This window comes from Apus apus, chromosome 4 (assembly GCF_020740795.1).
Source record: "Apus apus isolate bApuApu2 chromosome 4, bApuApu2.pri.cur, whole genome shotgun sequence".
Lineage (NCBI taxonomy): Eukaryota > Metazoa > Chordata > Aves > Apodiformes > Apodidae > Apus > Apus apus.
In genome coordinates this window covers 33998688-34026324 of record NC_067285.1, presented here as the reverse complement: position 1 = coordinate 34026324, position 27637 = coordinate 33998688, and the positions used below count along the sequence as shown (strand labels likewise).

At 49.9% G+C, this 27637-nt stretch overlaps 2 protein-coding genes across 2 annotated transcripts in view; one reads left to right on the top strand and one right to left on the bottom strand.

The window, feature by feature from the left end:
* The window catches only part of CDH23 (cadherin related 23), a 202755-nt gene that overhangs the window by 47344 nt on the left and 127774 nt on the right, over positions 1-27637 (top strand). Inside the window, exons 5-6 of the mRNA XM_051618046.1 lie at positions 2633-2680; positions 2888-2980. Of these exons, the coding sequence (XP_051474006.1) occupies positions 2633-2680; positions 2888-2980 (141 nt within the window). The remainder of the gene's footprint in view (positions 1-2632; positions 2681-2887; positions 2981-27637) is intronic.
* Positions 1-27637, bottom strand: part of PCBD1 (pterin-4 alpha-carbinolamine dehydratase 1) — a 468321-nt gene that overhangs the window by 340390 nt on the left and 100294 nt on the right. The gene's annotated exons all lie outside the window — the stretch shown is intronic.

Sequence of the window (27637 nt, the reverse complement as noted above, 5' to 3'; positions counted from 1 at the left end):
CAACCTGGTCTAGCTGGAGGTATGTCTGCCATTGCAGGGGATTGGATCTAGATGATTTTATAAGGTCCCTTCCGATCCAAACCAGTCTGTGATCCTGGGACTCTCTCCACCTTTTGTGGCAGCTGAGATGGAGCCCGGGTGTTGCTCCCATGGGGAGTAGGGAATCCAGGTGTGTCCCCATTAAGGTCTGTCCCTACCCACTCTGTCACTGTCCCCAGCTCAGAAGGGACATGGAGAATAAGCAGAGTGCTCTGGATCTATCTGGCTTGTTGGTTTTCCTGGATCCCAGAATGATATTTGCAAGTTCAGAAGTGAAGAAAATAAGAAATGGGAATGATTTCCCAAAGAACAGATGCTCAGGCATTCAGGGACATTCCCAGGCTTCCTCTTTTAAACTTATATTCTTCCTTCATCTTCCACTATTTAAAACAGTGTGAGAAGAGACGTGAGTTATCCCTGCTTATCCCATCTCATAATGACTTCTCACAATCTTGTGGATTCAGGCTGCTGGATGCTAAATTCAGAGAGATTTTGGCCTCTGAGCTGTTTCACATCCCACTCTTTCGTGGTAGCTTTGGTGTGCCAAGATGGGATCCCACCCAGGTGCCTGTTTTACAAAAGCCCTGGCACTTTCCCCATTCCTGGAGCAAGGACCTTGAGGAAAATGCTAAGTTATTTGATCAATGTGCATCATTTCCCCCGTGCTCCTGCTGCCTGTGTTTAGTCTTTCTTTTGCCAGCGGCCAAGGTGTGAAAATAAAACCCATGGACACACCTCAATGTGTGTAAACTGTAAATGACAGTTTATGGTGGTGGGAGGGAGGGGAATGGAGGTGGTGGAGAGCAGGGAGGAAGAGAGAACACTGGCCTGGGATGGAAGTCAGGGGAGAAAATGCCACACCAGCCAAGTAATGGGGAAAGGAGAAGCAAGAGATCCATTCTTGCACAATGGAGGAGGAAAAGAAAGACTTGAGAGGTGAGAAGGAGTCGTAGCAAGGGAAACGGTGCACAAAAAGGGAGAACAGAGAGAACCAGGAAGAGGAGCAGGTGTATAGAGGCAAAAGGATTTTGGGAAGAGTTTTTCACTCCCACGAAGATTAGAAGGGAAAAAGAGTTTTCAGAAAAAGACAAGCTCTGAGATGAAGAGGTTATGTGCTAGAATGAAGGGTGGAGACAGAAGTCAGCACGTGGCAGCTTTCTCTGATCATTTTATTGAGTTTTTAAAGCTTAAATGCTCAACAGGCTGTTTCTCCTCTCCTGTCTTGCCTTTCTCCCCTGCCACTTTGTCCCCTGCAGTGGCACCGATGGGCAGGGGGGAACTGGGGTGATGCAGCAGGGTGGGATGTCAGCAGGAGCAGAGGGATCTCTGTTGGGATTTCAGCTCTTCAACTGCAAGTTGAAGTTCTCTGGGGGCAGGATCTAGGAAAGCCTCTCTCAGGTGGGATTCCCCAGCTGTGGGATGGAGGATTTGCAGAGAAGGGCCTGGTAAGCTGTTCCCCAAAGCCTTCTCTGAGCTGAACTGCTACCCTGGTGCGAGCAGAGATCCTGCTCTGGGCACCAGTGGCTGGAGCCTGTCCCTGAGCCATTCTTATTAGGAATAAATCAACCAGATCTGCAGCCTGGAGAGCCATTTCAAGCTTGCTTTCCAGCTTCTCCTGCTGCATGCTTTGAAAACACCAGGTTGCTGAGCTCTAGCAGCTAAGGCAGGGGTGGGAAGGGAATGTTGGAGGAGGAAGGGATTGCTGGGACTGGGAGAACTGGAACACAAGCTGGTGCCCAGGTACCAGCTAGGTGTGGTGGTCCCAGTCCCTGCAGCATTCCTTGGTAAAATGGGAGGGAAAAGAAAGGCCAGGAAGAGAAGACCTGCCTCCAGCAGCCCTGACACCAGAATAATCACCTCTTTTCCACTTGTCCCTCAGCCCAGCACCTGTGACATAAATATATTTGCCATTTAAGACTAAAGTGTTTAGTTAGTTAAAGTAAGGAAGGGCAGAGGAGATTGCACAGGCTTTTTATGGAACAGGATTTTCTGACTAGAGAGTTATCCCAGTGTTCCCAGCTATGTAATATCCCAAGAACTGCTGCACGGCAAGTAAGTTGGGAAAGCAGCAGCAAGATTTTAGGTGCCCTCAGTGGGATTCTGTTGTGCTGTCACCTCAACCAAAAGCTGCTTCTTCGGACTTCCTTCTCTCTTTGCAGTCAGAGATGGTGCCAGGTCAGAGCAGACCCTGGGTGGAAATCTGCTTTTCTCTGCTGTGCAGAGAGAGCTGGGGACTGGCCAGCACGCCCCAGAAGGTTAAACCACAAGGGTCTTCTCACCTACTTCATCCTTAGTTGTCTGTTCAAGGGCTCAGCTGCTGGTCAGGGAGTTATCTCCTTAGTCCCCTCGCTCTCCCACCCCAGGGCAGAGCAGCTCTTCATGCCTATGGAATACCTTGGAGCCCTGCTGGCAGGAATATTTCTCAGCATTTTCTCCTTCACACAGGTAATTGCACTCCAGCACCCTGGCTCTTCTGGAAGGTCCTGAAAGCATTTTGCATGTAATAATATTGGCTAAAAGTCCCCAGCCTGCCATCTGCAGATAAACACGACGGGATCTTTAATTATATGTTTCTCTTCTCCTTCCCTTTCAGACTAAGTCGGAATTCACGGTTGAATTTTCTGTCAGTGACAGCCAAGGGGTAAGTGTGACTTCTCATTTCATGGTCTGCGGGGTGGGCAAGAGGGGTGGGTTGCTGGGGGGACCTTCTGCTGGAGCGGGAGGGTGGGCGTGTGTCTGCATGGGGAGCAAGGCCATCCCTGGCCATCAGAAAAAAAGCAGCCACGAGCTTGCTTGAGGTTTGAGATCCAGGCCTAAAGCTGCTCCTTGTCACCCTTCTTGGCTGCAGGTGATCAAAGGGACAGTGAACATCCAAGTGGGAGATGTGAACGACAACGCCCCACGGTTCCACAACCAGCCCTACAGTGTCCGCATCCCAGAGGTAGGGATGCTCACTGCCTGGCTTCTGGCTCTTCCCTCCCTGGCCACGCTTGCTGCCTGGTTGCCACTGGCAGAGCTGGCTGCCTGAGGGTCACCAAAGTATGGGATGGTCTTCCTGCCCTGGAAGTGGCTGGGAAGGGGGAGGATTAAAGCTCTGGAAGTTGTCGGCCCCTGAAAGTGGGCAGAAGCCATTTTGGGTGGTGGGGAGGTGGCAGGAGGAAGAGGAGGTTTGGAGCCTAGAATCTTTGCAGCCTCGGTGGTGTCTTTCCTGGGAGAAGTGTGAAGGTGGAAAAGAGCCCTAAATGGGAACTTGTTTCTTCTGCTCTGCCTTTGAGGAGGAGGGGATGTGCAGATCTTATCACAGAGGTGACCCGAGACAGGACTAAATGTTTCCCCAAACAGCAGATTTCTGATAGTCTTGCCCAAAGGCTTCTGCCCTTGGTGGTGGTTTCCTTCAACTCCTCTGTAGCAGGAATTGTCCCATTATGTCTTAGGATTAAAGCAGGTTGGAAGAAACCACAGAAAATCATCTGGCCTGAGCTCCCACTAAAGCAGAGAGAATTTTCATGTTAGATCAAGTCGCTCGGGGCTTTATCTAGCCACATGTCCAATATCTTCCAAGCAGGGAGTTTCCACAACCTTCTGCCACCCTCTCTCAGTGCTGGCAATGGAGGTGACACCCTGCCATACCATCAGGGAAACCTTCTGCACCTAGAGCTGGGCAGAAAGATGTCAAGGACTTAAGAGATCTGATGTGAATTTAGGCTTTAAGTTGTGTAGTTGGAAGGAGGCTGCTGGTGCTGGGAGGATAAGGTCGGGGTATTAGATTTGAAATAGGGGATTAGCGGTGCATTTCACGTCCTGCTGTGGAGGAAACCTCTCCCTCTTGCACCCTGGTGCCAGGGTAAGCCTGGTTTTCGTAGAGCAGACCTCGAGGGTGTGGCTGAGGTCAAGTGTGCACCTGTGTGTGTGAAATCAAGCAGTCCTCAGCAACTGAGAGGTACAAACGATTGTGTTACACTGGTTTATTTAATATGCTGACTGCTGGTGCCCTGCCGAGCTGGGCTTTGATCTTCCCTTGTTCCTCTGCTGTGAGGATGAGGTTTCTTCATTAAGTTGCTTGTGATGTATGAGCCGGGAGTTTTGGTCTCATCTTTACGCCAAGACATTTGAGACCTCCCTTTGAGAATGACACTGGCTCAGAGTCATTTCTTCTCCTCTTTACAGCACAAATGGTGCAGAAATGGCTCAGCAAAACCTGCACGAGCTGCTCCTTGCTCTTGCCTTTCTGCCTGGACCTCTGGAAGTTGATGGGTGGAGAGATGGATAGTGGGTTTCTGTGTCCAGTACTGCAAATGAGGAGCTGCCCACAATTCCCACCTTAACCTGCATCAAGCCTGAAGGGCAGGGGGGGCAAAGCTCTAGTGCTGGTTTGAGAAATGGAGGCTGGCCAAGGAAGGGGAACTGAGGGCAGGGGTGATGGACAAAAGATAAAGAGAAGAAGAGGCTGGACACCAGAGCCTCCCCCTCACGTGTCACGCTGCTGTGCCCATGAGCCGTGGCTCTCACAGGAGGGATTTCCTACACTCATTGTTTGGGGTGTAGCAAGCACGGGGCTTCCCCCTGCACACCCCCTCTGCTGCTTGGCCTTCAGAGCTGTGCTTTTCTGGAGGTTGGCCTAATCTAATTATAAGGCACCGTGTGCCAGTTTCCAGTTTCTGCCCATGATCTTTAACCAAGGGCACCAACAGGAGGTAATGAGCCACAAACTCGTTGCTCAGCCAGCATGCTGGAGCCGCTTCTGCTCTTCTGCTGGGGAGACAGCCTGTCCTTGTCAGGCACTGTGAGAGCAAGGGATGGGGTCCCACCACCTAAGGAGGACCCTCCAAGGCTTACAGCCCACAGGAGATGTGAGCAGTGAATTTCCTCAGTGCGTGCTGGCAAGGCTCTCAAGGAAGAGATGCCCTCTTGCTTGGGCCACAGGTTGTCTGAGTTCCTTGACTGCAAGTTCTCAAAGCTGGAGGTGATGCAGCATGGAGATGTGCTTTCAGAAGCTGAGCTCCCTGGAGCCAGGGGACACCTCTCTGATCCAGCTGAAGCTCAGGGGACCATTGGGAGCTGGCTATGGCAGGGGATGACAGTGTCCCCAGATCACGCTCTGAGCAGCTCAGGCCAAGGTGAACAGTGAGGGCGTGGGTAGCAAAATCTGGCTCTAGGACCACCCAGCCCAAGCAGAAGGACATGTAGCTCATGAATAAAGAGGGGCTGGAGCTTGGGGACAGAGAATAGACTAGCAGAAGTGCTAGGGCAGCTTTGCACAAGCTGGCTCTGTGCAGAATTGGCAGCTAATGAGGGTTTTTCTCTTTTTAATTTTGAGATAAATGGATGTATCGATTTGCAGTTGTCCTAGCTAATGGAGCAGCACCAGAAAGGCTATTTAAACCTCCCCACTATCGTGTGGCACTAGGAAAGTCAAAAGAAGAGTGTGCATAAATAAATGGAACATGAAGTAAACTGACCTTTAAAAACAATACTGCCTCTAAATACCCGTCCTGGCGTTTTACACAGTCTGCTTGATCCGAGAATGGGAATTTATTTGGGCACTGTGATTCCTCTCTAGCGTGAGGAGGAGGGGGGAGGAGGCCATGGGCTCCTCCAGATCACAGCAGCTCCGAATAAACAGGCTGGGGATGGTTCGTGTGTTGAGCTGATGCTGCTGGTCCTCCACGCTCGTGGTGTCTTAATCATATCCCTGGCACCTGCCTGGAATAGCAGCCGGGGCCCGAGTGTCAGGAGAGGGACGTGGCTGGGGCGTAATGGTCCGTCCCGTCTGGGCAAGGGCAGCCTGTGCTTTGCTTGTCAGGAGGCAACGAGGCAGCGCGGGCGCTTCTGAGTCTGGGAAGAAAAGGGGAATCCTGCTAGAACTGGCCACTTAATTCGCCAAGCTGGCCTCGACAGAGCTCATTAAGTTCTCGTGTATTCATTTCGGGCTAATGGCTGTCATGCTGACTGCTGTTTGATTTGCTGTAATAGACTTTTATGGCTTTCCAGTTTGCTCGGACGTGTGAGCCTGTGTCTGTGCCCCGTCGTGCTGCTGTAGTACATTAGTTAGCTGCTCGTGTGCTTGCTCCTCTGACCTTCAGGGCTGCTTCTCCTCTTGGATGCCTCCCTTGCACTTCACCTCTTTCACCCTGCTCCTTTTTTATCCTCCTCCTCCTCACCGAGCTCTGGGTTCCGGGAGTCTCAAGGTTTGTTTTTTAAATTGGGAAAGATGATGGCTGAGCCCGTGGCAGGCTGCTTGGTGGTGCCTCAGTTTCTGACAAGTCCGATTTGCTTCCTCTAATCTCTTTTTCCATTTGACTGGATCCGTGGGGAACTCGGTCTGGTTGGATTGTGACCGTTCAACGGGTTTACGTGACGCGAGCGAGTGAAGCCCCAGCCCCATGTCGGTTTTGTGGTAACTGGTGTGGTGGTTGGGGGGAACTGTTCCAATAGGTGACATCTAGGGTTTCCTGTCCCAATGTCCAAGTAGGAGACCTTCTGGGGAAAGCAGCCCTCCCGTTGCCTTAGGAGTGGATATCCTTTACACTTCTGCTTGGAAGGCATGGCTCTGCAAACCCCTCTTCTGTGGCTGCCCCTTCCAGGTGCTGTGCTGTCTGCAGGACCACATCTTGGGTCCTGCAGAGCTCCTCACAAGTTGAAGCAGTAAGCAAGTCTAGCTACCTTCTCATGAAGAGCTGGTGTAAACCCCCCCAGCATCCTGAGCTTGTTGATTGAGTTCAAACAATCCCTGGCCTTCTTCTCTTGGCCCTGGAGCATTGTCATCTTCACGTGTTGGCAGAAAGGTGACTTAATTCTTGGTTTCTTTGCTGTATGTTCCCTCAGGAGGTTTCCAGTGGGGTTTTCTCTCCTTTGGTGTCCTCCCCATCTCACTCCTCTTGTTAGTTACCTCACTGAGGGATTTATAAAGCAAGAGTTAGCACCCCAGCCATTCACAAGACGACAGTTGCACCACAAAAGAAGCATCTGTAGCTTGACAGGAGATATTAATTACCACGGGGCTCTGTTTTCAGAAGGCACCCACTGCATCTGTAACCACCAAGATCTGCCCTAGGAACCTGCTCATCTCATCTTGAGTTCAAACAAGCACTAGTAAAAGGCTGGGCTGTGGGAAGGGAGTCTCAAAAAGAGAGTTTCTGGGCAGCATTGGTCAGGCAGCTGCAGTCCAGTTAGGCAACTCCTGTCCAGCTTGCATGTGTCACATCTGCTGAGCTCAGCCCTGGTTTACTGGTTTATTTTAACTGGGAGGCAGACAGGCACTCACCATCAACAGCAGTCCCTTCTGCTCGGGGAGTAGCCTTCAGGATTGAGCCTTCAGCAGCTGCTGGTCACTATTCCCATCCTTAATATGATGGTGAAACAGTGGCTTTTCTGATGTGGTTGTTTGTTGTTTTGTTTTTTTTTAATTGCACAGAAAGGTGTTTGATGGGGAGGGAGAGAGAAGGAGGGACCTGTCACTGCCCTGTCCCATTACACAGCCTGGAACCAGACCATGTTGGATGGTGAGCTGGGCCAGGGAGGATCAGAGAAAGCCCCCAAAGCCCTAGCTTTAATTAAAATGATTATTTTGTCTGAATAGTAATAATGTCAGGAATTCAATCAGTTTCCCTGATATCCTGCCCAGGAGTCTTTGGGGGCTCATAGAACCAGTTGTCAATGGTTCAGAGGCCTGACCCTGTGCATACAAAGCAGCTGCAGTGCCCCAGCTCCTGCTTCAGCCCCATTAGCCATTCCCTTGCACGCTCCCAGACACCTTTTGTGTTTGTGGTTTTCCCCTTCCTTTAAATAAAGAGCCTTGAAATTGAAGGAGGTGATCACAGAACTGATAAGAAAGATGTTCCTGCTATGTTTCAAAATGGCCCCTAACCATTGCTGGCTGCTTTCTTCCCTCATTTTTTTTTTTCTCTTCTTTATTTTATTCATTCTTTTTTTTTACCCCCTTTCTCCCTGCTCACTGTTTTCCTCCTCTTCCTGCCCTTATGCTTCTGTATGGATTTTAGAACAGCACAAATAATTTAGGATGAATAACTAAGCCACCAAATCCAGCCTTGCCCTCCTTCTGCCACCTTTGTGCATGCAAAATTTGCCAGTGTATCCACCTCCTCTGCAGCACTTCAGATGAAATGTTACTAATTTATTTATTTCTGGTGGGTTTTACTGGGTGCTTTTTATTTTGTTTGTTGTGGTTTTTCTTTTCTAGACAGCAAACTAATGAGAGAATTATTCAAGCTGTGTTCATTAAACAGAGTTGGCCGGAAGGAATCTGGTTCTTCTTCCTGGGTAGGGAGCATCTTCTCCTCCCCTCCACCCTGGCATCCCCCATTTGTGTGGCTGGTGCTGAGGGACCGAGGGTGATGTCTCACCTCTGGTGCCTGTTGGAGAAGTGGGAGGTGAGGCTCTGACTGGTGCTCACTGCAGCAAGAAGGTCTTGGTGGCACGGGTATGTGGCAATCATCTGGAGCAGGTGAAACATTGTCCAGACTTTCTCAGCATCCTCATTCTTAATTGTGTGGGTTTTTTGCTGCTGGCTTTCAAAGCCAGCTTCTGTCTCGTCCCTCTGTGTTTGTTCTGATGTTTCTCCTTTCCAGATTTAGGGTTTATTGTTTTCTGGGTTGTTTTTGTTTGGTTTCTGTTGATTGTTTTGTTGGGTTTTTTTACTTCTTTGAGCAGCCCTTAATTACTTTCCAATTTTGTCTGGCAAACTCGTGGAAGCAGAGACATGTTGTGAAGGATGTGCCTCCCCTTCAAAAGGCTTAAGTGCAGGTGTACTGTCCATCTATTAAAAAGCCATCTCTTAGCTGGATGAGATAATCCTTTTGAGAGGGTTTCATCTGCTCTGTAATCACTAGGTAGCCCTCAAAGAAATCGTGTCTCTCCACTCCTCACCCAGCCCACATGATCCACCAAGATCGGGTTATTTCTGTCTTGCTCAGGAAGACTGAATGTTCAAACTTATCTTTAGATGCCTTTGAAACCCCTCCATGAATGGTGACTCCACCACTGCCCTGGGCAGCCTGTGCCAGGGCCTGACAACCCTTTCAGTGGATAAATTGTTCCTAATATCCAATCTAAACCTCCCTGGGCACAACCACTTTTTCTTGTCCTATCACTTGCTGATAGAGACGAGACGTGGAAGATTTGAGTGATGTGGCTTGGGTACAGGTTGTTGCCTGGGGCTGGGAGGCTTGTGGAGGTCTCTCCTCTCCTTGCACCCACTACTGTTGGGTGATGATGAAGCAGGTGGTCAGACCTGGAAGCATCCTTCCCTCTGAAGGTCAGCTTTTTGTCCCTGGTGCATATACCGTGACACCAGATGGAGAACGTCAACGGGTCTTTAGTGACGTCCTGGGGAGAAAGTAAGTCTCCACTTCTAGTGGTCCTGTCACTTGTCTGAATAGGAGACCCTGGTCCTTTAAAGCACGTGCCCGAGGAGTAGAAATGAGAGACACAACAGAAACTACTGGGGCGGAAAACTCCAAATGGTGTGGAAGTAATGTGTAAAGTGTCCTGGAGATAGCAGTCATTTCCACCAGGCAAAACTTGGGCTCTTTCTGGAAGGATACTGCAGCAAGGAGGGAGGGCAGCCTGAGAAGGAGAAATAGTTGTACTGCTCTGACCAGCAAAGCAATGAAGGGGATGGGGGAAATGCAGAAAGGGGAGAAAACAGCAGATTTAGAGCTGAAGGGAAAGCTAGCGTGGGGCAGCCAGCAATTTGGTGCCTCCACGGAGGAGGAACCACAGAGGGAAAAGAAGATTCACAGAGGCAAAGAAACAGTCTTGGGGCAGAGGAAGAAAAAGCATACAGGTAGATTCTTTGAGCAAGAAACACCCAGACAAAGAGAGGAAAGGCAGCTTAGGCAAATCATGGATCTTTTGGAAGAAAAGGAGAGAAGGAAAAGCATCCTCCCTCACTGAGCAGCCCTGGGACACAGGGAAGCTCTTGGGTGCTCTGTAGGAGTTTCTTTGTGTGGGTGCTGAGAGCCAGGATCTGTCCGTCCCTTGCTGACTTTCAAAGCTCTGAGTTCATTGTGGGTGTCCTTCCCAGACCCTTCCCCGAGGTCAGGACACTGTCTGAGCTGGGGATGGCCAATGCTGAGGGATGGTGGCTCCTGGGGTCCCCTTGGCCCCACCTGGCAGCAAGCCACCAGGTTGCTTAGGCTGGAGAGGCTTCTTCCACAGCCAGAGGTGGTGGCTTGTGGTCCTGCAGCATCTCGTGCTGCAGGAGCAGGTCAGGCTTGGGCCAAGAGTCTTCTCTTTGCTGGGAAACTGGGGCCTTCAAGCCCAGCCCTTTCAGTATAATTACACTTACACATCTGGACAGCAGATGGCTTCAAGGTCTCTTCCTTGTCCCCTGCAGGAGGAAGGGCTCTCTGCTGCCAGAACCAGGCAGAGGAGCCAGGAGCTAATGAATGTGACCTGTTAGCAATTAGTTTTGTTTCATCTCTCTCTCCTCTGCTTGTGCTATTCTCCCAGAAGCCTGGGATCTAACTTACTACCTCACGCCAGCCAGAAAAAGCTGCTTCCCCTCCCTTTGCACCCCCGTTTTGTTTTCCTCCCTCTCTGTACATCATCTTTTAGGTCAGCAGCAGGGGTGTGCCTGGCCCTAAAAAGCTTTATGAACACATTTGAGGGCTGCCAAGGCAGCACACGGGTAGCAACTGCTCGGTGCAGAAGACACCCACATTGTTTTTTTACCCACATAAACCTGCACTTGGTTGTTTTGGGCACCTTTTTCAATGGTGCTACCTCAATGAAGGCACGAAGAAGGTCCCACAGAAATGCTGCGTGCCGGGGGGGACAGGGATGGTGCCCCAAGTGCTGCTGTTTTAGGCTCTTTGCAACCTGAAATGACGGGGCTCAGCAGCAGACCAGGGAGGTGAGCATGTGTTAGCATCCTGGTTCAGAGCAACCAGGGAAGCTGAAGCTCGAGCTGGCAGAACAGGCTCCCCAAACCTTTTTATTACCACGATGATGTGTTGTTTTTTTTTTTATTTCAATCAAACCCGCCGGTTTTAATTAAGATGGAAATATGGAGGGGGGAAAAAAAACCTGGCCGTTTTGACAGCAAAGCTGGGCAGAAATGGAGTTTCAGAAGAACAATAAAAATCGCTCTTGCAATAGCTTCGTTCCAATTTCTGTTTCAGAATTGCATTTTGTGTTTTATTAGTTTGTAACGTGTCAGTGACAGTCATGTATAATAAGCTTTCTCCTGCTGGTCATACTTTGTGATAAAATAATCGAGTAAATCAGCCTCTCTATATATATTTTTTAAATATTTATGTGTGAGCTGAACTGGTTTGTATCAAACTCTTTCCCTTACAAATGGGAGAAATTTGATCCAGGGGAAAGTTTCAATCGGTATTAGGCAGCTTCATTTTGACCATTAATTGCTGTTGAAACATAAAATGTGGTTGATTGATTCTCTGGGTGTGAATAATGAAGGGAGCAGGAAAACCTGAGCATGGGATTCGAGGCAATTTTGGTTTTTGGGGGAAAAAATGAAAAAGAAACAAACAGCGAACAGGAAGTTTTTTTTTTAGTTTTCAGGTTTTGTTTGAAAGGAGATTTGAAAAGCTGGTGTTTCTTATTTTTTTCTCTCAGTGACGATGCCAACTGAATCCAGGCGGAGGGGGGTTCAGTGTTTTTTGGGAAGGTTTGGCTGGGGGGCAGTGGGATGCTGAGCTGCTTGGACACCTCCAGGGCTCAACTCCACCACCAGCATCTTGCCAGGGGGACCCCACTCCCTTCTGAGCAGCCAAACAGCAGCAAACGTGTCCCAGATGAGCTTTGCCAAACTCACCGCTGCTGTTTTCTCTCCTCCCTGCTGCCCCTTCCCCGGCTCCTGCTGCCTTTCTGCTGCTCTGCCTTGCTCTCCAAAATGTCAGGCTCTGCTCTTCTTCTTCTTCTTTCAGCATGAGCAGCTCACGAGGCTGTTTTGTGAGCACACCCGCTTGCACGTGCGTGCGGAGGGTCTCGACGCAGCCAAGGAGCCAGCTCCCACTGCTAAAGCCTCCCCAGATAATGCAGCCAAGTGTGAAGAGGTGCACGGGCAGAAGGAGAGAGCTGGTGGCTCTCACCTGGTATGGGACAGTAGGGTTTTTTTTGTCCCACTTTCCAGGGACTGAGCTTATTCAGAGTGGTCTGGGTGTGTGTGGGGGGGTATTGCTGGGGTACAGGTGTGATGTATTCAGCCACAGCCCACCCCTCTCCAGCGAACTCAAGCGATGGTTACACCAACAGCCTCCACCTTTTTCAAGCTTGCCTTAGTTTCCATCATAGCATAGGATCACAGACTGGTTTGGGTTGGAAGGTCCTTAAAGCCCATCTAGTTCCAACCCTCCCACACGGGCAGGGACAGGTTGCTCCAAGCCTCATCCAACCTGGCCTTTGAACCCTTCTAGGGGTGGGGCAGGCTCAGCTTCTCTGGGCAACCTCTTCCAGTGTCTCACCACCCTCACAGCAAAGAATTTTGTCTCTATTATCTCATCTTAATCTCCCCTCTCCCACTTTGAAACCGTTTCCCCTCGTTCTATCACACCATGCCCTTGTAGAAAGTTCTTCCCCAGCTTTCTTGTGGGCCTCCCCATGTTGATAACTTCCAGCTAGGCTTGGCCCACAATTGTAAATCAAACTCAAAAGGGTAATGGCAAGGAGGGAAGGGAGAAGAGGAGAGATATTAAGTCAGCCACCTCCTGCCAAGTCTATGTCTGATGAGTCTCGGTTGGTCGTGTGTGCTTGGAGGCATTTCCTGCTTAGAGGATCTGAGGTCTGGCTGTTTGTGCTGGGGTGGTCACCAGCACCACCTTCATACTGATGTTTAAGGAGGAAAACAGAGGAGTTTGTAACCCCCAGGCTGGTGTGTTCATCCAAGGTGTGTTCTTTCAGGACTTCTCAGCTCATTACCAAGAGCGGGAGCTGTAAATATCTTCCACTAATTAGTAAACCTTTATTTAGAGGTAAATCAAGAGTGCAGCTTTGGAGAAAGGGGGACCTGCCTCTGCCTTGTGCCATAACCAGACCTTGATGAGCAACCCGAAGGGTTGGATGGTTCCCCAGAACGGGGAACGATTTTGGCTGCGCGGGTGATTTGGAGGACCCCAAACCTCCACGGGTCAGGAGCTACTGAGCCAGCACTTGGAAAATCACTCTATTAAGCAGGCTGGAAGCAGACGGCCAGCTGTGCCTGTTCAGACTGCCCAGGCTCCCTGGGGCAAACGCTTTGAGACGGGCTGAGAGGGTTAAAGCACGAAGCTGTTCCGCTGCGGCGCTGAGCTGATGGCCCGTGAAGCGTCGCCGGGGTTTTCATCTGGCTGGCAAAACAGCAGGACAGGTGGGCATTTTGTTTGCCTCCCTGCAACTTGGGCATTTGGGGAAGGAACGTTGCTAAGAGGCAGTTCCTCCTGTTACGAGCCCCCCGAGACTGCGGCATGGCCATTCATCCCGCTCCTTGAAGTTGGCAGGGAAATAAATGGGGGTCGAAGCTGAAGTCCAGGTGTCATCAGGGTGGGTTGCCTCTGCCCTGGGGGGGCTTGGCTCCAGCATTGCCTCTGAGCATATCTGCTCAAGTCTAAGCTTCAGGGGATGGGCTGGGAGAAAGCTGGAAGCCTGCATCCTCCTGGTATGGGCAGGTATGCCTGGTATCCCACCGCATATCACGGGGGGCTTCTCTGCAAGGCTTTCCCTCAATAACCTTATTTCTGAGGGCCTCGAACACAAGTCCTACCCCTTTATACAGAGCAAGTGGTACTTTTTAAGCAAGGTTGTGCCTCCTGAGGCATGTTGGATGGGGCTTGGAGCAACCTGGGCTGGTGGGAGGTGTCCCTGCCCATGCAGGAGGGTTGAAACTAGATGATCTTTAAGGTTCTTCCAACCAAAACCATTCTATGATTCTATGACTAACACGATCTCCTTCTGTGACAAGGTGACCTGCTCAGTGGAAGAGGGAGAGGCTGTCAATTTTGTCTACCTAAACTTTAGTCAAGCCTTTCACACCATTTCCCACAGCATTCTCCTGCAGAAACTGGCTGCTTATGGCTTCTTGAACTGGGTAAAAAAACTAGCTGGCTGGCCCAGACCCAAAGAGTTGTGGTGGATGGAGTTAAATCCAGCGGGCAACTGGTCACAAGTGGTGCTCCCCAGGGCTCAGCTCACTGGCCAGTTCTGTTGAATATCTTTAATAAGCTGGCTGAGGGGATGGAGTGCAGGTTTTCAGGTGACACTGGAGGGTGGGCTGGAGGGTTGATTGTCCCAGTTTGAGAGTGGCAGGACAAAATCTGGCTCTGTCCCAGAGAAAGGAGGTTGGAGTGAGGTGGATGTTGGACCCTTGTAACAAGTGACAGGGTGAGAGGAACTCGCCTCAGGTTGTGCCAGGGGAGGTTTAGGTTGGATATTAGGAACAATTTATTCACAGAAATGGCTGTCAGGCCCTGGCACAGGCTGCCCAGGGCAGGGGTAGATTTCCCATCCCTGAAGGGATTTCAAAGCTGTGTAGATGTGGTGCTGAGGGACAAGGTTTAGTGGCGGCCTCGGCAGTGCTGGGTGACAGACCTGTTTTTTTGCCTAGTTGTGTGAATCCTTCACCACATTCTTGTTGCAAGCACCTCTGAAAAGAAGATCCTAAGTGGTCTCCTTGTGCTATCCTGCATTTGTGTGGTGTGTGTGGAGGTGTTGGGGTGACCCATGGTTTGCCCCAAGCAGTAATGATGGTGCTCCCTGCTTGCACCTCACATGCATCTGGGAGCAGCCCGATATCTGTGTGCCTGGTGCTTTGGGCTTGGGATCTCAGGAGGCAAAGCAGAGGCTGGAAGAGCAGCAGGAAGGAGCCTGATGCCTAGGCAAGGAGAGGAGAAGGCAGCCTAGAGGACACCTTGAGGAAAGGTGGGCAGCAGGGACAAGAGAGCCAAGGCTCATGCTGGCTGCAAGTCACATCCCTTCTGCATGTTTGCACTTGAGGCTGGGCTGCAGCAGGCAGGCTTTTTTTTTCTTATTATTATTGTTTTGGGGGGAGAGGGGGGGAGTTTTGGTGAAAAAGCCTTATTGGAGCGTTACAGAATTGGAATGTGAAGGGTAATTGAGCTGAAAGCCATTCTCTTCCTGCAGCCTGCACCACGGGACCTGCTGAAGTGCCCTCAAATGCCAGCCTAGGAATCCTGCTGGAAGAGCAGGAGATTGGGGAGCTATGTCCCCTCAGCCACGTCCCTGCAGTGCCCGTGGGTGGGGGTAGGAGTTGGTCCCTATAGGGGTGACGTGGAGGAGAAGCCGAACTAGGGACAGATGAAGGTTTTGTCTGAAACACACAGAGAAAGTTAAATAGGTTCCTGAGCTGTGATCTCTTGCAGGCGTTGGTCTGCTGGCTGAACTGGTCCCTGCAGCTTGGGCAGCATCTCCCTACATCTCTCTCTGGTCACATCCTCCCACTCCCCTTGCAGGATGTCACAGCAGAGCCCCACCAAGCAGCCCCACCTCTCTCCCTGTGACCCCCACTGTGCCAGTGCCACCCACAAGTGGAGAAATGCCCCGGAGCATTCACTGCTGTGACACAACGGGTGCTACTTCTGCTTTCATGGAAAGGAAGAAGAACGTGGCTCGTCAGGATGAACATAATCCTCAAACACAACCAGGAGATAGACCCTGCTCTGCTCCCCAGCCTCTCTAAGGGAAGGAGCTTGTGGAAAGGTCCGTTAGCTGGGGATAATCAGGAGAAGCCTTCTCTGGCTGAAAAGGCATTTTGTTTAGACTGATGTGGGGAAGAAAAGAACAGCTTCCCACACGTGGGGAGCTGGAGAGCTGCCGAGACGTGACCTGGAGGAGGGGGTTAGCAGAAGACCCCTCTCTTTTTGGACCTCCAGCACAGCAATGGTGAGAGGTGCACAGCCCGGTTGTGTTCCTTGTCGTGCGTTATTGATTGCCCAACAGGCGCCGCTAAGTGCCTCTCATTAATATTTGTTTTGGTCTTCTCCCTGAGTTCCGACGAGGGGAGGAGATGTTCCTTATCTCTCTCCTGCAGGTTTACTTTCTAAAGGATTCCTCTGGCTGGTGACAAACCTGGGCTTTGTAGCCACCCATCTCGCTTTCGGGAGGAGGGATGAGTTAGTAGCTGACATGAAGTCTGGGGGACTCTGTGGGAAGATAGTGAGGAACCAACATTAACAGAAAATTAAGAGGTAAAAACGCTCTCCTTGCATCGTGGAGCTGAAATATGGGTTTCCAGGCTTAGCTGGGTTTGTCCATCTCTCAGAAGTGGCTCTTTGGGCAAACAGAACATGCTGGCTAAACTTCTAAGTGTATGAAGGCTGAACGGTGAGAGCTGTGGAGCAGGTAACCAGGGTCTGCTTCTCAGGCAATGCTTTTGATGTAGCTGGTTTTGAGGTTTTAAGTAAGAGCAGAGGCTGTGGCCAGTGGATGTATTGTCCCTACCTTCTGGGCTGTTGTGGTAGCATTTGTCCTTTAGCTCTTCCATCATGTAGAAGGTGGCCATCTCACTGTTTTCCTGGAGATGAGGCCTGGCTTGTGCATTCCTGCACTGTTGGCTGCCTCCCAGTCCATGTTTTTTACAAGAGCCTGTGTCTCGGTGTCACAGTGTGGTCATGCCACTCTGGCATCAGGCCTGTTTGTATCAGATGTGCCTTTTGAGGCAGTCTGCCATGGGCACACATGTTCAGAAGCTGCCTGCAAAGGTTTCTCACTTCAGCTGCTCATTTTGCCTCCCCCAAACAACCACCTTCTTGCAGAGCAAGGCATGGAGGAGGTTGTCTCTCCTGCTGTGTCATGTGGCATTTGATGGCGTGGTTCTGGAACAGGTCCTTATTTCTCTTACCTTTTCTGTCCCTAATTTTGGTGTGCAGTGAGTGTCCCTTCTCTTTGCTTTCTCTACTTCTTCTCCCAGGCAGTGGGGGACTCTAGATGTTCATGCAGATCAGAGCCATTGGGTTATGGCCAGTCTCTCTCAAATAAGTCACCAGAAGGGTTTCTGTAACTGGGCTGTAGTTTCACTAGGGCAAAGCACCATTTCTTTCTGTCTTGTATAATAATGCCTTGTTTTTTAGGCTTGACTTAACCACAACTGGTCCACCCAAAGCTATTGAAATGATTTTGAGCAGCCGTTTATTCAGGTTGTGCTCCCAGGCACTTAGGTGCAGCTCCTGAAATGAAAGAATTCTGGTGTGCCCAAAAGCAGTGAAGAGAGCTGTTTTAATGTGGTTGCTTCTCCAGCTTTTCGATGGACTCTTGGATGCAGGTCTGCTATGAAGTGATATTAGAGTCCATAGAGCATGAGAAACCGCATTTGTTTGTGGGTTACAAATGAAGACCTGTCAAAAACCTTTTTAAGCAGGGACAGAAGTTTTCTTTTCCGTGATACATTTACCTTGAATGCTCTGCCTTCCAAGCAGGCTTGTCTCTTCCCCTTTTCCCTTTCTATGAGTTCAGAGAAATAGGGAAAGTTGCTCCCCCCTCCCCATCTTCCCACCTGTTAGAGCCTTTTGGTGGGGTGTTTGGATCACCTGGGGTGCTCTTGCTTCTGGAAAACTCTGGCTAGGAACGAAAGGGGGTGATGAGCACTGGGAGAGAGGGGCAATGGGACACAGACCCCTCCTTGTCCTTGAAGCAAGTACTTCAGCAGCTTCTGGTGGGAAAAGGGTGCAGGTCATTTCCATCAATTCCCTGTCAAGAGATGTTTTTCAAAGCGTAAATGCATTGATAGGATTTCTGTCCTTTTGTTGGAAGAAGCAGGACGTTGTTCCCGGACACAGGAGTTTGCTGAAGTGTCACAGCAGGTCTTTGTCAGCACGTCTTATGTTGCAACCCCACTCCTGGGTGTGCCATGCAGGTGGCACGTGAAACGTGCTGCTGCTTGTTGCCTTCTGCTGTGGCTGGACCTTTTCTTCAGCGCAGGCTCTGGACAAGCTTGGGGAAGTTGCTTTCAGGCACCGTGCACTGACTTGTGTGCTCCTGGCCATGGCTGGGGCTTCCTTTAGAGCAGCTGAAACACCTGCCTGGCTGTGGGTTTAGAAATAGGATGTGACCAGACACATACAGACTAAAAAGGGGTTGTCAGAGGTGATGGGTTTGGGGTTTTTTTTGCCTCAAAGCCTCAGTTCAGGAGTTGTCTCAAAGCATTTGTGGGGAAGGTAAGAAATTGTCACAAGTGGGGTTTTCATACAAGCTCCCCTCTCCACCTGCAGATTAAATGCCACAGGAGGATGGGGAACATCAGGGTGTGGGCTGGTGGGTTTCAGCCTCAATGCACAGGGGTCTCCTCCTTCTGCACCATGGCTGTGGGGAAGATTCACACCTTTATCTTCCTTCTGTTTACAGCACTCTTTCCTCACCCCACAGCTGGGGAAAGCCAGTGTTGATCTTCCTTAGCAAATTTTGGAGGTATTTAAGGCCAGGTTGGATGGGGTTTTGTGCAACCTGGTCTAGTGGTGGGATTCTCTGCTCATGGCAGGGGGGTTGGAACTTGATGATCTTTAAGGTCCCTTCCAACCTTCTTGATTCTATGATTCTAATTGATTGCAGCCATGTCCTACAAATGATGAGAAGACACTTTAGGGAAAGAGATGTTCTCTCCAGCTGTTCATCTACCCAGAAAAGTTCCTCCTCTTGAAGGGGAGATAAACTTAATGGCATTACTCTGTGCTCCAGCTAAGCAGATCTCAGTGTTAACTAGCAAGGGAACTTTGCTAGCAGTGGTTTTGTGCCTCCAGCCCTTTGTGGGCTGTGCTGCTGTGCCATGGGATACTGCTGTCCCAGGTAGGGTCCTGGCTTTGGTGGGGCTGGTGGGTTTTAGAAACCTAGAGAGCTGCTGGGATGTGCCAGTACTTTTTAATTGAAAGAAAAAAATCTTCCTGCCAAGGCTTGCAAGGAAGGAGAAGTAGCAGGCTCTTTAGTGTTTGGGGGTTTTTTAGCAATCCAAGGGGAGTCCTTAGAGAGGAAATGGTAGTGGTGACACGTGGTGGTGGCTTGCAGCTCCCAGGAGGGTCTGAGAAAAGGAGGCTTTAATTAACCAACTTCTTCTCTTGTGGGTGTCGTTGCAGGTCTTTAGTTCATTGCAGATCCAGCTGTTTCTGCATTTATCTGCGTGACAGATTTTCCTAAGTGAGCAAAGGGGGCAGTAGAAGGAGAGCTGGATCCTGCCCAGCTCTTCTGGCAAGGGAGTCATCCCCGGGAAAGAAGTCTCCAGCTTCTCCTGGTCTGTGTAGGGCAACCAGGCTGGTGTTAGGTGAAATGATAGCTACTGGTTTGATATCCACAGGCAGCACCCTTCTGTGGCCATCTATTTCACCACCTGCGTGAGGTCTGTTGCAGCTGAGCACCAAGATTTAAAATAGATAAAATAACACAACAGAAGATAACAGTTCCCTCCAGACCCTTTGGACAGACCCGTAGTCCTGCAGAAAAAGTGACTACAGCCAGATAATATGGAATCAAACCAGATGAAATAGCAACAGTCTGCATCCCCTTAGCACATCTGACACTCAGAGTTAAGTGTGTCCTGCTTTAACATGAGCTTAAACCTAAGCTGGGAAGGAAAGCTCAGCCAGCCACGTGCCAGCCTCCTTCCTCTGCAGTCACTGGGTGCAAATCTCTTGCAAGACCATCAGGGCTGGTGCCCAGGGCACTTAGGACTTGGAGAGAAGGTGTTGGTCCTGCATTTCCTTTGGTGTGCTCTGGGATGAGCTGGGGTCTCTGTTAAGGAGGCTGCACCTCTGTCAAACAAGAGTGTTTGTGTTCCTGCAGATCCTCCTTAAAGAAAGGTTTGGCAGAGGGATTGGTAGCTGTTCTGGGTTTGCTTGCTTCAGTTTCCTTAGCCATCTTCTTTTTTTCCTCCTCCTTTTGCCTTGTGCTGGAGGTGGGCATCCCTTGGCTCTGGAGTTACTCCCTGCTTGCCCACCAACCCTGTGAAATGGCATCTAAGGGGGTGAGGTCTGGCCAGGGTTGGCCAGGCTGCCCCAGGCAGCATTTCTCCTTGTCTCCAGCTCGTGGAGGTGGAGGAAAGATGGCAAGATGTATTTTGCCCTGGGCAGTTGACAGGTAGGAACAGCTCCTCCACCAGCTGGGAGTAGACCTGCTCATGGCCAATGCTGTGGAGCTGTCCCTGCTTGAAAAACTGCCCCTTTCTCTTCTTTCCCCCCCCCCAAGTACCTTTGTTCCTGATTTATTAACTGCTAGCAGAAGAGACCTTGCTTGCTCCCACTTGGGCATACTCCTACCCTGTGGCTTTTCTCATCCTGGTCACCTGTGTGTTCCTACCAGATGCTTAGGCTGCTTGAGATGATGTCTTTGGTCTCCTGGTATGTATATGCATGTCTAATTGCTCCAGAGCCTGTTCCTTGTAGGTCAACTTAGGTTCCCCACCCTGACAGGGAACGGAGGACCCAAAATGTTTCTCACCCTTCCTTGCTGTCTTTTTCCATCAGGGATTTCCCTCATGAAGCTTGCTTGTTGCAGTCCATATATTTTGGGTTGGCAAGGTGAAAGTGCTTTCATTCAGCAAATCTTTTGTTTGGGTTGATGTTCTATTGCTTCTGCCTTTGGGTACACTTGAGGGAACTTACTCTTTTTAACACACTTGGGCCAGTGGCTTGAAAAGGCTGAGGGGACCTTTGATTTCATGGCTGGGAGGTGCTTTTGGTTACTGGTTCTCTCCTGGGACTGGGAGGGAGGAAGGGAGGGATGGATGGATGGATAGATGGATGGATGGATGGATGGATGGATGGATGGATGGATGGATGGATGGAGAAAATGACAAAGCAGCAACCTCTTCTTCCCCCCTAGCAACAACTTCCTCATCCCATGTGTGCTTTACACTCCCTTTTCTTGCCCTGCCACCACCAGCCTAGTCCTGCTGGTGCTCCTGTAGAAACCCTGGTGCAGATGAGGTGCCAGACATCTCCTCATACAGATGTTAATTGGCACGTCTCTAATTCTTGCAGGTAAGCGGTGCCCTCAGCTGTTCACATGTCTGCTGTTGCTATTTCTGGGGCAGCTCTACTGGTGTTATCAGCCCTAGAGGTAGCTGGAGAAGTAAGCACTTTCTCAGCTCGTGTTGTGAAAGGTGTGAAGACAGTGGTTGTGTTGGCAGAAAAGGCGTGAGCTGAATGACATCCCTCTGTGAGGAACAGGGGAATAAGGAGAAGGAGGCAGGAGTATTTTCTTTCTATTTTTTTTCCCCAGTGCTGTTTTGCCTTTATTTCTCCATGATGTTCAAGCTTTGAGTTGCTCATCAGCAGAACCAGAAGCAGGGTTTTGGTTTGGTGATTTGGTTAAATCACTAGGAGGGATGAAACTGAAAAATACCCTCATACATCTCCCTTGCAGCTGAGGGCAAATTGAACCTCTGATTCCAGAGCTTCTGAAAACGGCTTTGTCTGAAAATGAATTTTGGCCTCTCAAAGTTCAAACATTTATCCTGAGCCAGAAATGTACGCAGATTTGCTCTCTAATTTAATAAAGTCATCCAAATAATATGATTTCTCCCATAACCATCGTTTATGTTTCACAGCGAAATGATAATGAGAAAGTCATTAGAAGTAATAAACAAAACAAAACCCACACTGCAAATCCTTCACGGAGCCTGACTGATGGGAAGAAGGAGAAGAGCCTTTGAGTCTTAGGCCACAGCAATGTTTGCTGCAGCTGTTGTGCAGTCGATGCCTTCTTGAAGCCTCGTTTTGCTGGTTGCATTTTAATGGGGTGTTGCTGGCAGAGCAGGTGGGCACTGCCAGGGAGTGGGAGCAGGTCTGCCCTGGGGTTCAAGGCTTGCACCAGTGCCAAGCTGGCATTTCTCCTGTCACCTCCTTGGGGGTTGGCTGCAGCTGATGATTAATGGGCGCGGTTCATTCCCCCAACTCCTCCTCCTTACCGTGACTTTGACAAGGTGCTTCTGTTGGCATTTCCTGGCTAAGGCTTGAACCAAGCATGCACCCAATGTGGTAAAGAACAAGAGCTGCAGCAAGATACCAGCAGTTCTCTTGTTCTTTTCATTTCTAACTGTGTCTGTGCTTCGGGCTGCAAACTGAATATTTGTTCCTCATCCAGGTGGATTTTCCTTTGACTTCAGTGGGTGTGCTTAGTTTTAATAACTCTTTACCATTCATAGCATTTATCATTGTGATATCTCCCTTCTGTTATCCTTTTGCCACCTGGCTGTGGCACTTGAGGACATGGTTTCGTGGTGGACTTGGCAGTGTTAGGTTTATGGTTGGACTCAATCATCTTCCAACTTGCATGATTCCCTGACTTTTTGTCTGTGAAGTTGTTCCAGTTGGGACCGTGCAAGGTGACTGGTCCCTGTTGTCTTTGCTTTGGGGTGCTGGGAGGTCAAAGCAGAGGGGACAGGAGGGATGGTGTGGGTCTGCTCACTTTGCTTGTGCAGGGGCTGATGCCTTGCTGGGTGGTGAAGTCCTGCCTCTAGCACAGTGTTTCCAGAGCAGACGTCACTGTGGTTATTTGGCTGGAACTGTTATGCTGCTCCAGCTCTGGCATTTGTTCTTTTTTGGCCCAAAATAGCCCACATCTGTTGCTGCTGAGCATTCATTCACTGCCTCTCATCCAGGCTTCAGGGGAGGGACAGGATCTTTGGAGTAGCTGATATCTGGTGGTTTGTTGGGACTGTCGGGCTTCATTCACTGGTTTTGTGATTCAAGGGCACCTTTTGTTGATGTTTATGCTTTCAGAATCACAGTGAAGGTATGATGACCCACCATAAGCCTATTTTCTTTGATCTCCTGGTTACAGTTTAAATACAATCCTGTGAGCTGCTGCTTTTTGTTGAGCTTAGCAGTGTTAGGTTAATGGTTGGACTTGACGATCCTAACGGTGCCAGGAGAGAACACGGAGAAGGTTGCTGCTGTTGTCCCCCTTTCTTGGCTCCCTCTGGCCTCTGTCCCTCTTCCCTGGGCTTCACTATCCTCCTCACTCACTCCCAGAGGAGCTCCAAGGCCTGTTTGTGGCACCAGGGACACTGAGCCAGGCGTGCCAAAGCTGCTCCGAGCTGGAGGCTGCATGTGCAGCTCCCTCTCTGCTCCTAAGAGGCTTCATGAGACCTTGGTTTTCAACCCTCCCTCCCTGACCTGAGCTGAGTGTTAGCAATCAGTTGCTCCAATTAAAAAAAAAAACAAAACAAAACCCCCCAAAAAATGCAGCTTGTTTTTGTTCCTCCTGTAGACGTTTAATAGAAAATAAGTAGTAATAGAAGAAACTTATGCTGGAAGAGGTTTCAGAGACCATGTCTTGTGCATTGCCCTTTTCCTGCCCTATAGCTCCTCTCCAGGCTGATGAACTAAATGGTGCAAGGCCAGAGATATAACAGCTCTTTTTACCTTCCTTTGAAAATTAAATAGTACATCCAAGCTGTCCCTGGACAAATTCTTGCCTGCTGACATTTCAAAAATTGCTCTTTTAGGGTCCTCCTTACTCCCTTCTTCCTTGCACTGTGATCTTTCTCCCCTCCTAAAAATAATAATCATAACAACAAAAAAATTTCTTATTTCTATTTTCACCTTTGCAAAACAGTTGAAAACCAAAAGCCAAATCCAACTTGGCTGTGTACACAGGAGATGTATGGTGGTCAGAGAGGAAATACCTGTTCTGGCTTTTACTCATTTTTCCTAGCATGGATGCTGTGAGCAATTGGCTGTCCCCTGAGGAAACAAGACTCCTGGCTCTCCTGTCTACTTTCATCCAGGAGGAGCTTTTGTATTTTTGGTGTATTTAGCAAGAAGTCAAACATGAGTTCCCCCCAGGTCACTGAGAGCAGCTTCCAGCCTGTGCTCCTCAGCAACCTGATTTTGGCAGAGAACTGCTGGGTGCAGGAAACCTCTGCTCCATGGAAAGCCAGAATGGGTTCATTAAAAATGAACTCCCTTCCTCTTTGGAGGGCAGATTTTTGGCTGGAGGTACATCACCTTGTTTTTACCAAGAGGCTGCTCCTCAGGATGCTTTTGGGGGTGTAAACCTGCCAGACCAGGGAAAAGCAAAGCGTGATTGTGGCTCTGGGTTGTCCTTGTAGCTGCTAGGATGCTTGGCCACCCCTGGAGGAAAGGATAGCTTGTGTGGGTACCAGGCTCTGCTGGGTCTAAAAACAGAAGAAAACATCTGGAGGAGATCCTGAGGGCTTCCCGTGGCTTTGTGGAGAGGTGTAAACCAGATAGGCTTGTTTTCTGGGGGTATTGAAGGCTCTGTGGGAGGTACCTTGTGTGTGGCTACAGCGTGGAATTGAACAAAGCATGGAAATTGCCATGGAAAAGATGCTGATGGAACATGACTTGTCTTTCAGAGGAAATAAGGGGAACTGACAAACCTGATTTGTTAATGACTGCAGGGATGTTGGCAAAAGTAAGCCCATGTTCTTCTTCTGCTGCCTCTTTTTCACCTGTTTCTGTCAGAAACCCCAGCCTACAGGCCAAAATGCAGGAGCCTGCTTTACCTCAAATCCCTGTTGGGGTGTTCTCTGGCACTGCTCCCCCCTCCCCCAGCAGAAGAGGAAGGGCAAAAGGTCCTTGAGCCTTGGTGGGGCTGGTGATGAGGTGCTGGAGCAGCTTTTGCAGCTCCTGGCAGAGGTGTGGCAGCATCCCGGGGCTAAAGGCAAAGCCCTCAGGAAGATCCCAGCATCCCTCCTGAAGGTGTTTCTCATTCAGCCGGTGGTTTGGAAATCGTCAGTCATCAGGCACTTACGGATCTTTCAAGCCCCTTTCTCTCCCTCATAATAATCCCACCTCCTGGGAGGTATTGATTCTCCACTGTTGGCTGCCTCTTGGTATTCCCGCCACCCGTTTTCGTCTGCGTAAATCGCTGCCCTGTCATCTTCAGGCTGCAATTACCTCCTCTGGCTTGCTTTCCTCCAGAGTCCTTTGCCAGAGATCTAAACTCTGTATTGACAAACCACCCTGAAGGAAAGAGAGGGGGTCGGGGCTTGGGAAGAAGTTGTACACGGGGAAAACTCTGGGGAGAGTTTCCCCTGAGGTGGGATCATCTTGAAGTCCGACACCAGAGGGGTGCTGTGGCTCCCCAGCCTGCAAATGGGACTTCCTGCCTTGTTGTTCATGCTGAGAACACAGGAAATTCTTCACCTTGCTGCTGTGGAGAGGATCAGCTTGGAGGGGCTCAGAGCTGCTTCCCAAGTTCCATCTGTGTGAGCAGTGGCCACCCATAGGGAGGTATCAGACCGAGTTAGACCAGGCGCTGGTGTCCAAGCAAGCTGTGCTTTGGGTAGACAAAGGCCTGAGATTCATTGTGATCACAGAACCACCAAGGCTGAAAAAGACCTTTAAGATCATCGTGACCTAACACCCAGAAAAAAGATCAGCAGCTGTGGGGTTGGGGGGCAAAAAAATGCTCTTCCCCATGCTGTTGCTCTGAAGAACTTTTGGGCCTGTGTGTGGTTGCTGCAGGGCTGGGGTGCTACTGGAGAGAGCAAGGTGGAAAGCTGAGGAGATGTCTCTCCACTGACAGAAGCAGTTAGGATCAGTCAGTGACATGGGTTTAAGGTCCTTGCCCTCTTGTGCTCTCAAGCTGGTGTCTCATGTGCAGGGAGGTCACCCTGGCTTGTCACCTGAGATGATGGCTGGACTTCGAGGCAACCTGAGAGATCCTGCAAGCACCTGGGTGAGATGCTGCTGGCAGCTGCCTGTGGGGATGGAGTTTCTCAGTGGTTGGAGAGATTGGACCATGGCTCTGCAGAATGTGCTGGGACAGGGATGTGAAGAGGGAGAAGCTTGGGGACTTAAGCATCATCAGCATCACAGACAAAGGGGACAAGCACCTTCCAGTCTTCATGCTTTGTTTACGTTTCCAGTCTGAATTACAATGAAAAAGGACTGAACAGACCTTTCAAAAAAATGAAAACAGAGATTGGTGCTGACATTTCTAGGTCCCAAGAGTCACCAGAGAGAACAAACTGCAAACACATGTTTTTGGAGGCCTTTCTTACCACAGCACGTTTTGCTAAAGACACACAAAAAAACCCCAAAAAAACATCCCAAATATGGACCAAGAAATGTTCCACCTTAGGCCCTTGAGCAGGAATCTCATGGTCTTGGCTAGTTTTGATGGTGACAGAAGTATCAGAGCAGCAGTTGTGAGCTTCCTCTTGCTTTCTAGGAGGTGATCCCTTGATCTGGGAATACATTTGGGAAGCAGGGGAGATTAGGGACTTGTTTTCAGTCCCCAGTGATTATTTGGTTTTTCCTTTCCAGGCGGATGAAAGTTGAAAGCAAATGGTGATTTGCAGCAGTGGGGCTTCCTTCTGCTCCTTCTCCTGCAGCACAGCCCCCAATCAGAAGGGCCAGGTGCTGTATTAACCTGGCACAAAGTCACACCTCCCAACTTGAAGGCATTTTGTTATTAAAAAGGCACGCCTGGCCGGTGAGGGCTCTCACTTGAACAGAATCCCCATTCTAGCAGAGAATAAATTAAAAAGCCAACTGGCCGAGGCTGCCTGAGGAGCACGGGGACTGGAGATAGGACCAGAAGTCAGATAACAAACAAGTGTCCAAAAATTGCAGCGCCTGGTGCAAGGCGTGAAATTAAAACCTTTCCTGCCTCCTCCTGCACGCTGTAAGAAAACAGCTCCTGCCACAGGCTGCCAGCAGCAGGAGTGAAGAGGAGAATCATTAAATATATGGAGATTCTCTGCATCTGGGGGAAGGTGTTCTGAGGGAAAGGGTGATGCTGCTCTGCTCCGGACCTTGGTGCTTTGGGTCTGTGGGTGACCCGCCCTGCCTCTGCTCCCCAGAGGTGGGAGGAATCTCTTTTGTTTTGCCCTTGTTTCTGCTTTTTGCTCTGAGTGTGCTCCCTCCACGTTCCCTTCTGAGCTCAGCAGCAGCCCTGGGATGTGCTGGTGTCATGTTGGCTCTTCTCTCCCCAGACCTCACAGGCTTCCCAGGCCTCAGGAAGGACATTTCTCCAGAGTTACTACCCAGGCGTGATGAAGAGGGCAGCACTTTTTAATCAAAGTTACATTAGGTGAAGCTGATATTATTCACTCTGCTTTATTGCAGCTATTTTTACACGGGGTTAGAAGTTAATACCACCCAGCAAGCCTGGTTTTGCTGAGTTCTGGCAAGCAGCAAAATCCATCAGCACAACTAGACAGGGTAGGAAAAGAGCCCAAGCAGAAAAAATAAACTTGCTGGCTGAACTGAAAAAGCAGTTAAGAAAAACAAAACAAGCAACAACAAACCTTTTTATAAAAAAATAACAAACCAGACGCTGGTCTGGAGGGGCAAAAACCAGGCAGGACCATCAGCTGTAATCAACAGAAGGGTGAGCTTTTGCAATCTGCATGGAAAGGGGAGTGGGAGCTGTAGCAGGAAGACTCAGGGAGGTGCAGGGTTGGTTTTTCCCTGCCCTGGCATCCAAGCCTGGTCTTCTTCTGGTCCTGCACCCTGGTTGATATGATAAGGCTTGGTCTGATTCTGCCAGAGGGATGTCAGTGCTCGGGAAATGGCTGTTGGTTGCAGCCAGTGTCTCAAAATGAACAGTCTGAGCAAAGAAGGCTTTGCAGGGCTGTCTGGGGTTTGGTTTGGTTTGCTGTTTATTTCCCCCCTGCCCCCTGATGATGCCAAGGCTTTAAGCCATGCCAGTTCCTTGGACC